The sequence below is a fragment of the Aptenodytes patagonicus genome, chromosome 20 (assembly GCF_965638725.1).
Source record: "Aptenodytes patagonicus chromosome 20, bAptPat1.pri.cur, whole genome shotgun sequence".
NCBI classification, from domain to species: Eukaryota; Metazoa; Chordata; class Aves; order Sphenisciformes; family Spheniscidae; genus Aptenodytes; species Aptenodytes patagonicus.
Window position 1 is genome coordinate 1,559,895 of NC_134968.1, and position 9,875 is coordinate 1,569,769.

Consider the following 9,875-nt stretch of genomic DNA (forward strand, 5'->3'; position numbering starts at 1 on the left):
ATATCCCACAATCCTCTGCGGAGGGTGCCCGGGAGGGGGGGATATATCCCATGAGCCTCCCGCCCTGAGGGACTGTATCCCATCATCCCCGCGGCCGGCGGAGGCGCTATATCCCATGGTGCCCCGCGCCTCCCCCGTTTCCGGGGTGGGCCGGAAGCGGGGGGGGCCGGGCCGGGCGGCGATGGCGGCCGGCGGCGCGGCGCGGGCCCGCGCTGCTGCTGCTTCTGGGGGCAGCGGCGGCGCCGGGCCCGGCCCGGGGCTCCCAGGGGGACCGGGAGCCGCTGTACCGCGAGTGCCTGGGCCGCTGCGAGCGGCAGAACTGCTCGGGGGCGGCGCTGCGGCACTTCCGCGCCCGCCAGCCGCTCTACATGGGCCTGACAGGTACCGCCCCCCCGCCTCCCCTCCGCGCCCATGGCCGCCGGGCTGGGCCGCGCCTCCCAAGGCTGGCAGGCCCCGCCCCTCGAGGAGACCGCGCCCACTCGTAGGCCCCGCCCCTCACAGAAGCCCCGCCTCCGCACCGGCTTGCTGGGCGGGCGGGGCTGGGGGGTCCTGGGATGGGCTGGGGGGTCCTGGGCCGGGCTGGGGGGTGCTGGGATGGACTGGGGAGTCTGGGATGGGCTGGGGAGTCCTGGGATGGGCTGGGGGGTCCTGGGATGGACTGGGGGGTCCTGGGCCGGGCTGGGAGTCCTGGGATGGGCTGGGGGGTCCTGGGATGGACTGGGGAGTCCTGGGATGGGCTGGGGGTCCTGGGATGGACTGGGGCCGGGCTGGGGGGCCCTGGGATGGGCTGGGGGGCCCTGGGATGAACTGGGGCACTGGGCTGGGGGGTCCTAGGATGGACTGGGGAGCATTGGGTCGTTCTGAGGCCAGGCTGGGGGGTGCTGGGATGGACTGGGGGGCACTGGGATGGAGTGGGGCTGGACTGGGGGCCCTGGGATGGACTGGGGGCACTGGGTTGTCCTGAGGCCAGGCTGGGGGGTGCTGTGCCGTACTGGGGCCGGGGCTGGGGGGCACTGGGTCCAGCAGCGGCCAGGCTTGGGGGGTGCTGGGCTGTACTGGGAGGCACTGGGCCATGCTGGTTCTGTACTGGGGGTCAGTGGGCTGTGCTGGGGGGGGGGGCATGAGGCGGTGCTGGGGCTGTGCTGGGAGGCACTTGGGCTGTGTCGGTGGACGCTGGGCCACGCTGGTGGCTATTGGGCCATTCTGGGGTCATGCTGGGAGGCGCTGGGTGGTGGTGTGGGGTGCTGGGCCATTCCGGGGGGGTCACTGGGCCCGTTCTGGGGGGACACTGAGCCATACCGGGGGCCACTGGGCTTTGCTGGGGGAGGTGCTGGCCTCTGTTGGGCCATTTTGGGAGTCACCGGACTATTTTGAGGGGACACTGGGCCGTACTGGGGGTTGCTGGGCCACGGTGCTGGGAGCCACTGGGGGAAGGCCCGGGTGCCTGCCTGCGCCCAGCACAGCGGGGGTCCCCCAGCCGCGCGGGGTGAACCCCACCCGGCGCCCCCTCACCCGAGCTGGGCCCTGGCACTCCCAGCTCCCGTCGTGGTCTGACCGTGCTGCCTGACGGTCCATACTGGGAGGGACTGGGGGGGGGGGGACGACTCAGTGGCCAGGGCAGGGGGCCGTGCCAGCCGCCCCCTCCCACCGCTCGTCTCCCCGGCTGCAGGCTGGACCTGCCGCGACGACTGCAAGTACGAGTGCATGTGGCTGACGGTGCGGCTCTACGTCCAGGGCGGCCACAGGGTGCCCCAGTTCCACGGCAAGGTGAGCGGGGGGGGGGGGTCGGGGGGAGGCCGGGGGGGTTCCCCCTTCGCCCGCTGAGGCCGCCGTTCTCCCTCGCAGTGGCCCTTCTCGCGGTTCCTGTTCTTCCAGGAGCCGGCCTCCGCCTTCGCCTCCTTCCTCAACGGCCTGGCCAGCTTCGTCATGCTGCTGCGCTACAAAGCCGCCGTCCCCCCGGCCTCCCCCATGTACCCCACCTGCGTCGCCTTCGCCTGGGTGAGCCGTGACACCCCCTTCCCCTCCCCGGGGGGCTGTGCTGCGACCCACGCCCTTGCTGCTCTGTCTTGGGGGGGGGGTCTTCTTTCAGCCCCCGTGGTCTCCCCTTGTCACAAGGCCCCCCCAGGACAACGGGGGGCTTTGGGGGGGGGGGGGGGCGCAGCCTGCGCTGGCAGAGCGGCACCGGGCCGGCGCACCGGGCCGGCAGCGCTTCCCGGGCATCCTCTGCCAGAGCGCGGAGTCTCGAGGGCTTTTCAATAACCAGCTGATCAGCAAACCCCGCACAGCTCCGGCTGCTGCCGCTGCCCCGGCCGCCGGCGCCTCCGCATCCAATTTTCGGGGCACTCGTCTTCCCTAATGAGGCTGACGAGCTGCTGAGGGGGAACGTGACCCAGCCGGGGAGCTGGCACTTAGCTGGCAGCGGGGGCTGCTCAGCCTCTTCCCCCCCCCCCCCCGCCCCCAACTCCGGGTTTCCGCCCCTCACGCAGGTCTCCTTAAACGCCTGGTTCTGGTCCACCGTTTTCCACACGAGGGACACGGCTGTGACAGAGGTGAGTGGCACCCCCAGAGCCGGCCTGACCGCGGGTTCGTCACCCTCTGGCCCCAAACCCCTGCTGGGGTCCTGTCGTTCAGCCCTGCTCGGGGTGGGGGGGGGGGTGGGGGCGCGCTGTGTGCCCTGGCCCTCCTCGAGCTTCTGGCACGGCTCACCCAGCCCCGATCCCGCAGAAACTGGACTATTTCTGCGCTTCGGCCGTCGTCCTGCACTCCGTGTACCTCTGCTGCGTCAGGTGAGCCCCGCCGGCGCCGTGGGGCACCGAGCCGTGGGGCAGGGCGCTGGGGATGTCGGCGATGGCCGGTCCCCGGGGCCGTGAGCGACTCCTTCCTCCTCCTCCTCCTCCTCGCCCCCACTCCCCCCTTCCCCCAGGACACTGGGGCTGCAGCGGCCAGCCTTAATCAGCATCTTCAGGGCCTTCCTCCTCCTCTTCCTCGCCTGCCACATCTCCTACCTGACCCTCGTCCGCTTCGACTACGGCTACAACATGGCCGCAAACGCGGCGATCGGTGAGGCTGGGACCAGGGGGGCTGGAGCCGGGTGGGGGGGCCGTGCCCGCCGGCAGGTGCTCCCTTCTCCCTCTGCCCCCCCTTCTCCTCCTCCCCAGGGCTCCTCAACCTGGCGTGGTGGCTGCGGTGGTGCCTGCGGAACCGCCCGCGCCTGCCCCACGTCTGGAAGTGCGCGGCCGTGGTGCTGCTGCAGGCACTGGCGCTGCTGGAGCTCCTCGACTTCCCCCCCTCTTCTGGGTGCTGGACGCCCACGCGCTCTGGCACATCGGCACCATCCCCCTCAACGTCCTCTTCTACAGGTCAGTGCCCCCCTCCCCGGCACCCCCCCTGCGTGGAGTGGCACCCCCTCCCTGCAGGGTGCTGGGGGCCCCCCTCTTAAAATATGGGTGCTGGGGGCCCCAGTCTTTCCTACAGGGTGCTGAGTGCCCCCCTCTTGAAACTGGGGTGCTGGAGGCCCCTCTGTTTCCCATGGGGTGCTGGGAGTCCCACCCTTGAAACTGAGGTGCTAGGGACCCCGCTCTTGCCCACAGGGTGCTGGGTGCCCCCTCTCTTGAAACTGAGGTGCTTAAGGGCCCCCCCTTTTGTCCATGGGATTCTCAGTGCTCACCTCTTGAAACTGGGGTGCTGGGGGCCCCCCTTCTTGCCCGTGGGGTGCTGGAGGGACCCCGCTGCTTCCCGCCAGGGCCCCCAGGGTCTGGCTGTGCTCAGTGGGGGCTTTGGGGCTCCCCCGAGCCCCCCCCCCCGCCTCCCCACCCAGCACTGACAGCCGGAGGGGGTGTCCCCCCAAGGCCGTGGGGCTGCGGCGCTGTGGTCCCCCCCGCAGCCCCCACATCTTCCCCCCCCCCCTCCACAGTTTCCTGGTGGACGACAGCCTCTACCTCCTGAAGGCCAACTCCGACCTCTTCGTGCCAAGTGAACCCCCGGCCCCCCCGGCCTCCCCCGGCCCTGGGCTCCTTCCCCCAGTTGCCTTCTGAGGTTTGCTTTTCTCTCCATGTGCCCCCCCCCCCCCCCCCCCCGGTGCCCCCCATCTCCCCTCCCTGGGGTGCAGAGGGGGGGCTGGGCCCCCCCCCGCCCGTTGCATAGGGGCTGAGGGCAGCTGAGTCCCCCACCCCGGTCCTGTGTCCGTGTCCGTCCCCCCCGGCTGCCGGTGCTGAGCCAGGGGCCCTCCCTGCCGTGGAGCCCGGCAGCCGCGAGGTGGCAATGGCTGCTGGGGCCCGTGGTGCCGGGGGCGGGGGGGGGGGACACACGACGACGGATGTGGGGGCCGGGGGGGGGGCCTTGCTCAGACCTGCTGGCTGCTGGCTGGCTTTTGGGGGGGGGGGGGGGACAGGGGGGTGTAATGTGTGGGGCTGGAGCGGTGCCTTGGGGCTGGGGGTGCCCCCGCCTCTGCCAGAGGGGCTGTGCCCCCCCCCCCCCCCCGGGGGTGCCCCCCCCCCCAACCTCGCACGAGTGTGTTGTGGGATGTGAATAAAGCTGAGTTCAACCTGCGCCGTGCCCGGCTCTCGCCCCCCTGCGCCTCTTCCCTGGGCCCGGCCACCCTGCCCCCTGCTCTGTGTGCCCCCCCCACCCCTGCCGAGCCCCACCTTGCACCCCGTGTCTGCCCTGCCCTGCCCCCCCCCCCCCCCCCCGCCGTGTGCCCCATTCCCCTTGCTGTCACCCCATGGTGCAACCCATATCTGCCCTGTCCTGCACCCCATTTCCCACCCTGCTTGTGCCCCATATCCCCCCCGCCACGTGCCCCCTACCCCCCCCCCTTGCACACCCCATCCTCACCCTGCCCTGAGCTCCCACCACAGCCTCCCCTCTGCCCCCCCCCCCCCCCAGGATCTATGGGTGCCCCCCTCCCCAGGGACACCCCCTCTTCCCGCAGCCCCGAGGCAATGCCAGGCCGTGCCGTGCAGCTCGGGCTTTATTGGGGACAGCGTGGGGAGCACCGGGGCTGGAGCAGCGGTGGTGGTGGGGGCACAAAATCTGGCTTTTGGGGTGACGGGGGCAGGTTCGCCCCCCCGGGGCTGGGCGGGGGGTCCCTCAGGCCTCCAGCGGCTTCTGCGCGTGGGCGAAGAAGACGCCGTCGACGTCGTCCACGTCGGTGCGGAGGGCGGGCGGCATGGCGTAGGAGCGGGAAGTCGCGGAGGGCGAAGCCGGCGCCGGCCAGCGCCGCGCGGACGTCGTCCTCCGCCAGCGGCACCACGGGCAGGCGGGCGGCCCCCGCCAAGTAGAAGGACTCCCCCAGGGCCCCCAGCAGCAGCGCGTGGCCCCCCGGGCGCAGCAGCGAGCCCACGTGCGCCAGCGCCCGGGCGAAGGCGGCGCGGTCGGGGCTGACGGCCTCCAGGCAGAAGGCGGAGAGCAGGGCGTCGGCCGGCGGGCGCAGCGGGGCGCCCAGCGGGTCCGGCTGGTGGACGTCGATGGGCAGGATGCGCCGCAGCCGGTCCCGCAGCCGGCGCTCCTTCTCCTGCCAGGGCTCCCTGCGGGGACGGGATGGATCCCCTGGGGATGGGGCAGGGGGGGGCGGGGGGGGGGGGATCCCCTGGGGATCAGCCCGGCACCCGCACGGATGTGGGGGGTCGGGATCCTGCAGGGAGCAACCCAGCATCTGCAGGGACACGGGGAGAGGACCCCACAGGGATCAACCCAGCACTCGCAGGGATGTGGGGACACGATCCTGCAGGGATCAGCCGAGCATCTGCGGGGACGCAGGGCTGGGATCCTGCAGGATCATCCTGACACCCATGGGGCTGGGATCCTGCGGGGATCCACCCAGCATCTGCAGGGGCGCGCGGCCAGGGTCCCCCAGGGCTGTGGGCTTCTCATCCCCGGGATCAGCCTGTCGTCTGCAGGGGAGTGGGGCCACGGCCCGCAGGGATCAGCCCATCATGCTCTGGGGACAAGATCCCTGTGGGGATCTGCTTGCAACCCACGGGGCCGAGGGTCTGAGATCCTGCCGGGATTAGCCCGGTGGCTATGAGGGTGTGGGGACACAATCTCGCAGGGATCAGCCCAGCATCCACGGGGATGTGGGGCTGTGATCCCATGGGGATCTGGGACATGATCTTGCAGGGATCAGCCCAGCGTCCCCAGGGAGGCGAGGCTGTGATCCTATGGGCCATGCAGCCGTGATTCCGCAAGGATCCCGCCGGCACCGGGTCACCCGCTGCCCAGGGTCGTCCGTGTGTCCCGTTCCCCCCCCCCCCCACGTCCCCCCCCCGCAGCCCTACCCGCGTCCCTCGATCTTGCAGACGTGCCGGATGAAGGGGCTCCAGTCGAAGGTGCCGGGCTCCCCCCGCGCCCAGCGCCCCAGCTCCTCCCGGTTCACCGCCAGGTAGTCGGTGGCCACGATCTCCTCGAAGTGGTCGCAGGCGCTCAGCAGCTGGTAGATGGTGGGGCCCGAGCCCACGTCGATCAGCGTGTGCCCGCGGATCTCACCTGGGGGGGGGGGGGGGCAGGACAGGAGAGGGTCCCACACCAAGCTGGGCACCGGCAGGGGGGGGGAACGGGGGCAACCGAGGGGGGGGGGGGGGGGGGTGTCCCACCCTGGGAGGGGGCTGGGGAGCAGGGAGATGGGTGGGGAGCAGGTAGGGTGGGTGTCGAGGTGCTCTCCCACCCCGTGCCTCAGTTTCCCCACCCTGCTGCGAGGCGGGGCGGGGGGCTTCTCCGGCACTTCTCACCGCTGGCGAAGGTCTCGGCCAGGCATCGCAGCTTCCAGGGCACCACGAACTCCTCGGAGGAGAAGTCGGCCCGGGGGGGCAGGTAGTTGTTCTGCAGGTAGGCGCGGGGGTCGAAGCCCTTGTAGCCCTCCCGGAGGGCGGCCAGGCTGCTCATGGCGAGGGGCTGCGGCGGTGCCCGTCCACCCCCAAACCCGCTTTATATCCCCAGCCGGGCTGGGGGCGGGGGGGGGGGGGGAGGGGGGGCCGCGGTGAGCGATGGCCCTACCCAGCGCGGAGGTGATGGCGGCCCATCCATCGTGGATAACCAGGTTAGCGCCAGCGCCCCAGGGCCGGGGGACGTGGCTGGGCGCCGGCGCTGCCGGATCCGGCCCTGCGCTGAGCAGTAATGCTCCTCTGCCCTCCCCGAGCTGGGGAGTCCTGGCTCCAGTCCCTGAGTCCTGAAGCTTTTGGCCCCCCACCCCCACCCCCCCCGATGTGGGTGTCCCTGCTGTGACTCCCCCCCCCAATGTGCTGCCCCAGCACCGGGTCTGCCCATGAGTGTCCCACGGGAATGTCCCACAGGACGGGGCTGGAGGTGGGAAGGGATTGGGATGGGGAGAGGATGGGATGGGGATGGGGCTCTCCCAGATCACCAGTGAGCTGAGCGTGCTGGACCTCAGCCCAGCCCCTGGCAGGAGCCGGCGCCACCAACCCTGCCAGCTCCCAGTGCTCCCAGCACCCTGAGATAAGGGGCAGGATGGGACCCCTTATGGGGCTGGGGAGAGGGACGGGGTTAAAGATCCCGAATCCCGCCCGTGCTGGAGCTGTAGGAGGACAAAGGTGCCAGAGGCAGGCGGCTCGTGGGGAGAAGGGGACTGGGGAGAAGGGGCCGGGATGGGGCAGGGAACGGGGCCGGGACCGGCACAGGGAGGGGACAGCGACTGGCGGTGGCCCAGGGCCAGCAGGATCTGGCCGGGCAGGAACAGCTAATCTGGGCGCTGGCGCTGGGTCCGTTCTGGACCCTGGCATCAGCTGGGCTGGCGGGGGGGGGGGGGCAGTTATATAAGCAAAAGGTTACCCCCTCCCCCAAGCCGCCCCCCCCCCCCCCCCCAAACCCGAGAACCTGCAGGACGCCTGGGTCCCTCCAGCTGCTGGCAAGACGCTGTGCCTCAGTTTCCCCCCCATTCCCCAACAGGGCCCCTCTCCCCCTAAATCTTGCCCCCTCCCCACACTGTTTCATGGGAGGCCTCGTACACCCCTTCCCCCCCCCCGCCCCCCCCCCCAAAATGATGCCGCCAGGCCAGGCTGGGCTTTTTATTTCCGTACAAAGACCATTGTTTGCACAACCTCGCAGAGCGACCCGCCGCAGCCCCCCCCAGGGCCCCGTTTGGCCCCAGGGGGGTTTCAGCACTCCCCATCCTCGCACCCCCTTTTCTTTGCCAGGGAAACCGAGTCGCGCCCGCGCCCGGTGCTGCCGGGAGCCCCCCGAACCGCGGGCGCCCCGTCCCCGCCAGCCTCCTCGACACCCGCTGCGGGGTGGGGTCCCAGGCATGCGGAAGCCCACCCCCACCTGCCCCCACCCTCCTGCGCTGCCTCTTTGGGATGGTCGAGCGGATGCAGGTGTCCGGGCCCCCCCGCCGGCCCACAGCATCAGCCTCCTGCCCCCCCCGACCCCCCAACCCCCCACCCCCACCCACCCCCCCCAGCCCCGCTGCCATCCTCAGCCCCGCTGGGCCTCGTGGGAGAGGGAGCGGGAGAGGGTGCGGGGGACCCCCGCCTTGGCACCGCGGAGGTCCGGGGGAGCGAAGAGGGGCAGAGGCAGGGTGCGGGCGTAGGGCAGGAGGTGCTGGGCCAGGGGCTGCCCCAGGCACCCGACCCGCAGCAGCCCCCAGGGCGAGCGCTGCTCCAGCACCCGCATCTCCCCGCGATGCTCCAGCGTCTCCCGGTGCTGCTCGTCCACCTCCCGCCGGCACCACCTGGGCACGGGGCACTCGTGGGGGCGGGATCGGGGCCCCAGCCCCCCACGGGGACCCCTGCGTCCTGCTCTGCCCCGCTGGGGCCACCCCACCTCACAGGGACCCCTGGAGACCTCCATGTCCCACACCACCCCTTGGGGACCACCCACCCCTCGGAGGTCCCCATGTCCCCACTGGCACTCTGGAAACCCCCACGGCCTCACCAGCCCCATGGAGACCCTTGGAGACCCTCCAGGACCTGCACAGCCCCACGGGGACCGTCCCACCCCATGGGGACCCCTGGAGACCCCCACATCCCTCATGGCCCTATGTGGATGCCCAGCCTCCCCCAGCCCCATGAAGACCCCCCCCATCTCCCCACAGGAACCCCCCGAGACCCTCCCAGTCCCCCTTGGACACCCCCCACCTCCCTGGAGCTCCCATGACCCCACAGGGACCCTTGGGGCCCCCCACGCCCCCTGGGGGACCCCAGAGACCCCTGCAGCCCCCCCACATCCCCCATGGCCCCATCGGGACCCTTGGAGCCCCCCGTAGCCCCAAGACCCTATGGAAAACCCACAGCCCTTGGGGACCCTCGAGCACCCAGTGCCCCGCTATGGCCCCAGCACCCCAAGGACACTTCGCCCCCCCCCGTCCCCCCCCCTTCCCCGGCGGCAGCGGTGCCCCTCACCCCTCCTCGGGCCGGGTGCTGAGCTCCAGGTCCAGCCACTCGGCGCTGAAGGTCTCGCGACGCCCAACGTCCTCCTCCCGCACGCGGCAGCCCAGATGGGCGCCCGTGAGCAGCCCCCCGCTGCGCACCACCGCGCTGGGCCCCAGCATGCTGCCGCTGCCCCCCCCTGCCCGCCCGCCCCGCTTATATGGCCCCGCCGGGGCTATTTTGGGACGTGTTGCTGGCACCGCGGGGGTGGGAGGGTGCCAAGGGCCCCCACGGGGCAAGCCGGGGGGGAGTGCGTGTGTGTGTGTGTGTGTGTGTGGTGGCACTGGGGACACGTGTGTCACCCCGTGTGCGTCCGGCCATGCTCAGCCCCGTGTGCCCACCGGTGACTCGTCACCCCGTGGTGGCAGCCCCCCGCCCCGGGCTGTGTCACCCTGTGGGGGTACGGGGCAACGTGGCGGCGCAGGCGGGACCCCCCCCCCGAGCCCCAGCCCCATCTGGCCTTTCCCTGCCCGCTGCTGCGCTGGCACCGGTCCCCGG

At 72.0% G+C, this 9,875-nt stretch overlaps 3 protein-coding genes across 3 annotated transcripts; 1 reads left to right on the plus strand and 2 right to left on the minus strand.

Annotated features, from left to right (window-relative positions):
* The first annotated feature begins 181 nt into the window (after window positions 1-181).
* On the plus strand, window positions 182-3,965 carry PGAP3 (post-GPI attachment to proteins phospholipase 3). The gene is given in 9 exon segments (XM_076356945.1): window positions 182-208; window positions 210-381; window positions 1,670-1,767; window positions 1,846-1,998; window positions 2,487-2,549; window positions 2,725-2,786; window positions 2,924-3,060; window positions 3,159-3,359; window positions 3,914-3,965. Coding segments are annotated over 9 exon segments (945 nt in total). The 3' UTR covers window positions 3,946-3,965.
* Window positions 3,966-5,067: 1,102 nt separating this feature from the next.
* PNMT (phenylethanolamine N-methyltransferase) lies at window positions 5,068-6,879 on the minus strand. The gene is given in 4 exon segments (XM_076356947.1): window positions 5,068-5,181; window positions 5,183-5,525; window positions 6,276-6,483; window positions 6,726-6,879. Coding segments are annotated over 4 exon segments (798 nt in total). The 3' UTR covers window positions 5,068-5,088.
* Window positions 6,880-8,424: 1,545 nt separating this feature from the next.
* Window positions 8,425-9,499, minus strand: TCAP (titin-cap). The gene is made up of 2 exons (XM_076356949.1): window positions 9,351-9,499; window positions 8,425-8,680 (listed from the first exon to the last, which is right to left on the minus strand). The coding sequence occupies exons 1-2, from the start codon at window positions 9,497-9,499 to the stop codon at window positions 8,425-8,427; spliced, it is 405 nt and encodes a 134-aa protein (XP_076213064.1).
* Window positions 9,500-9,875: the final 376 nt, after the last annotated feature.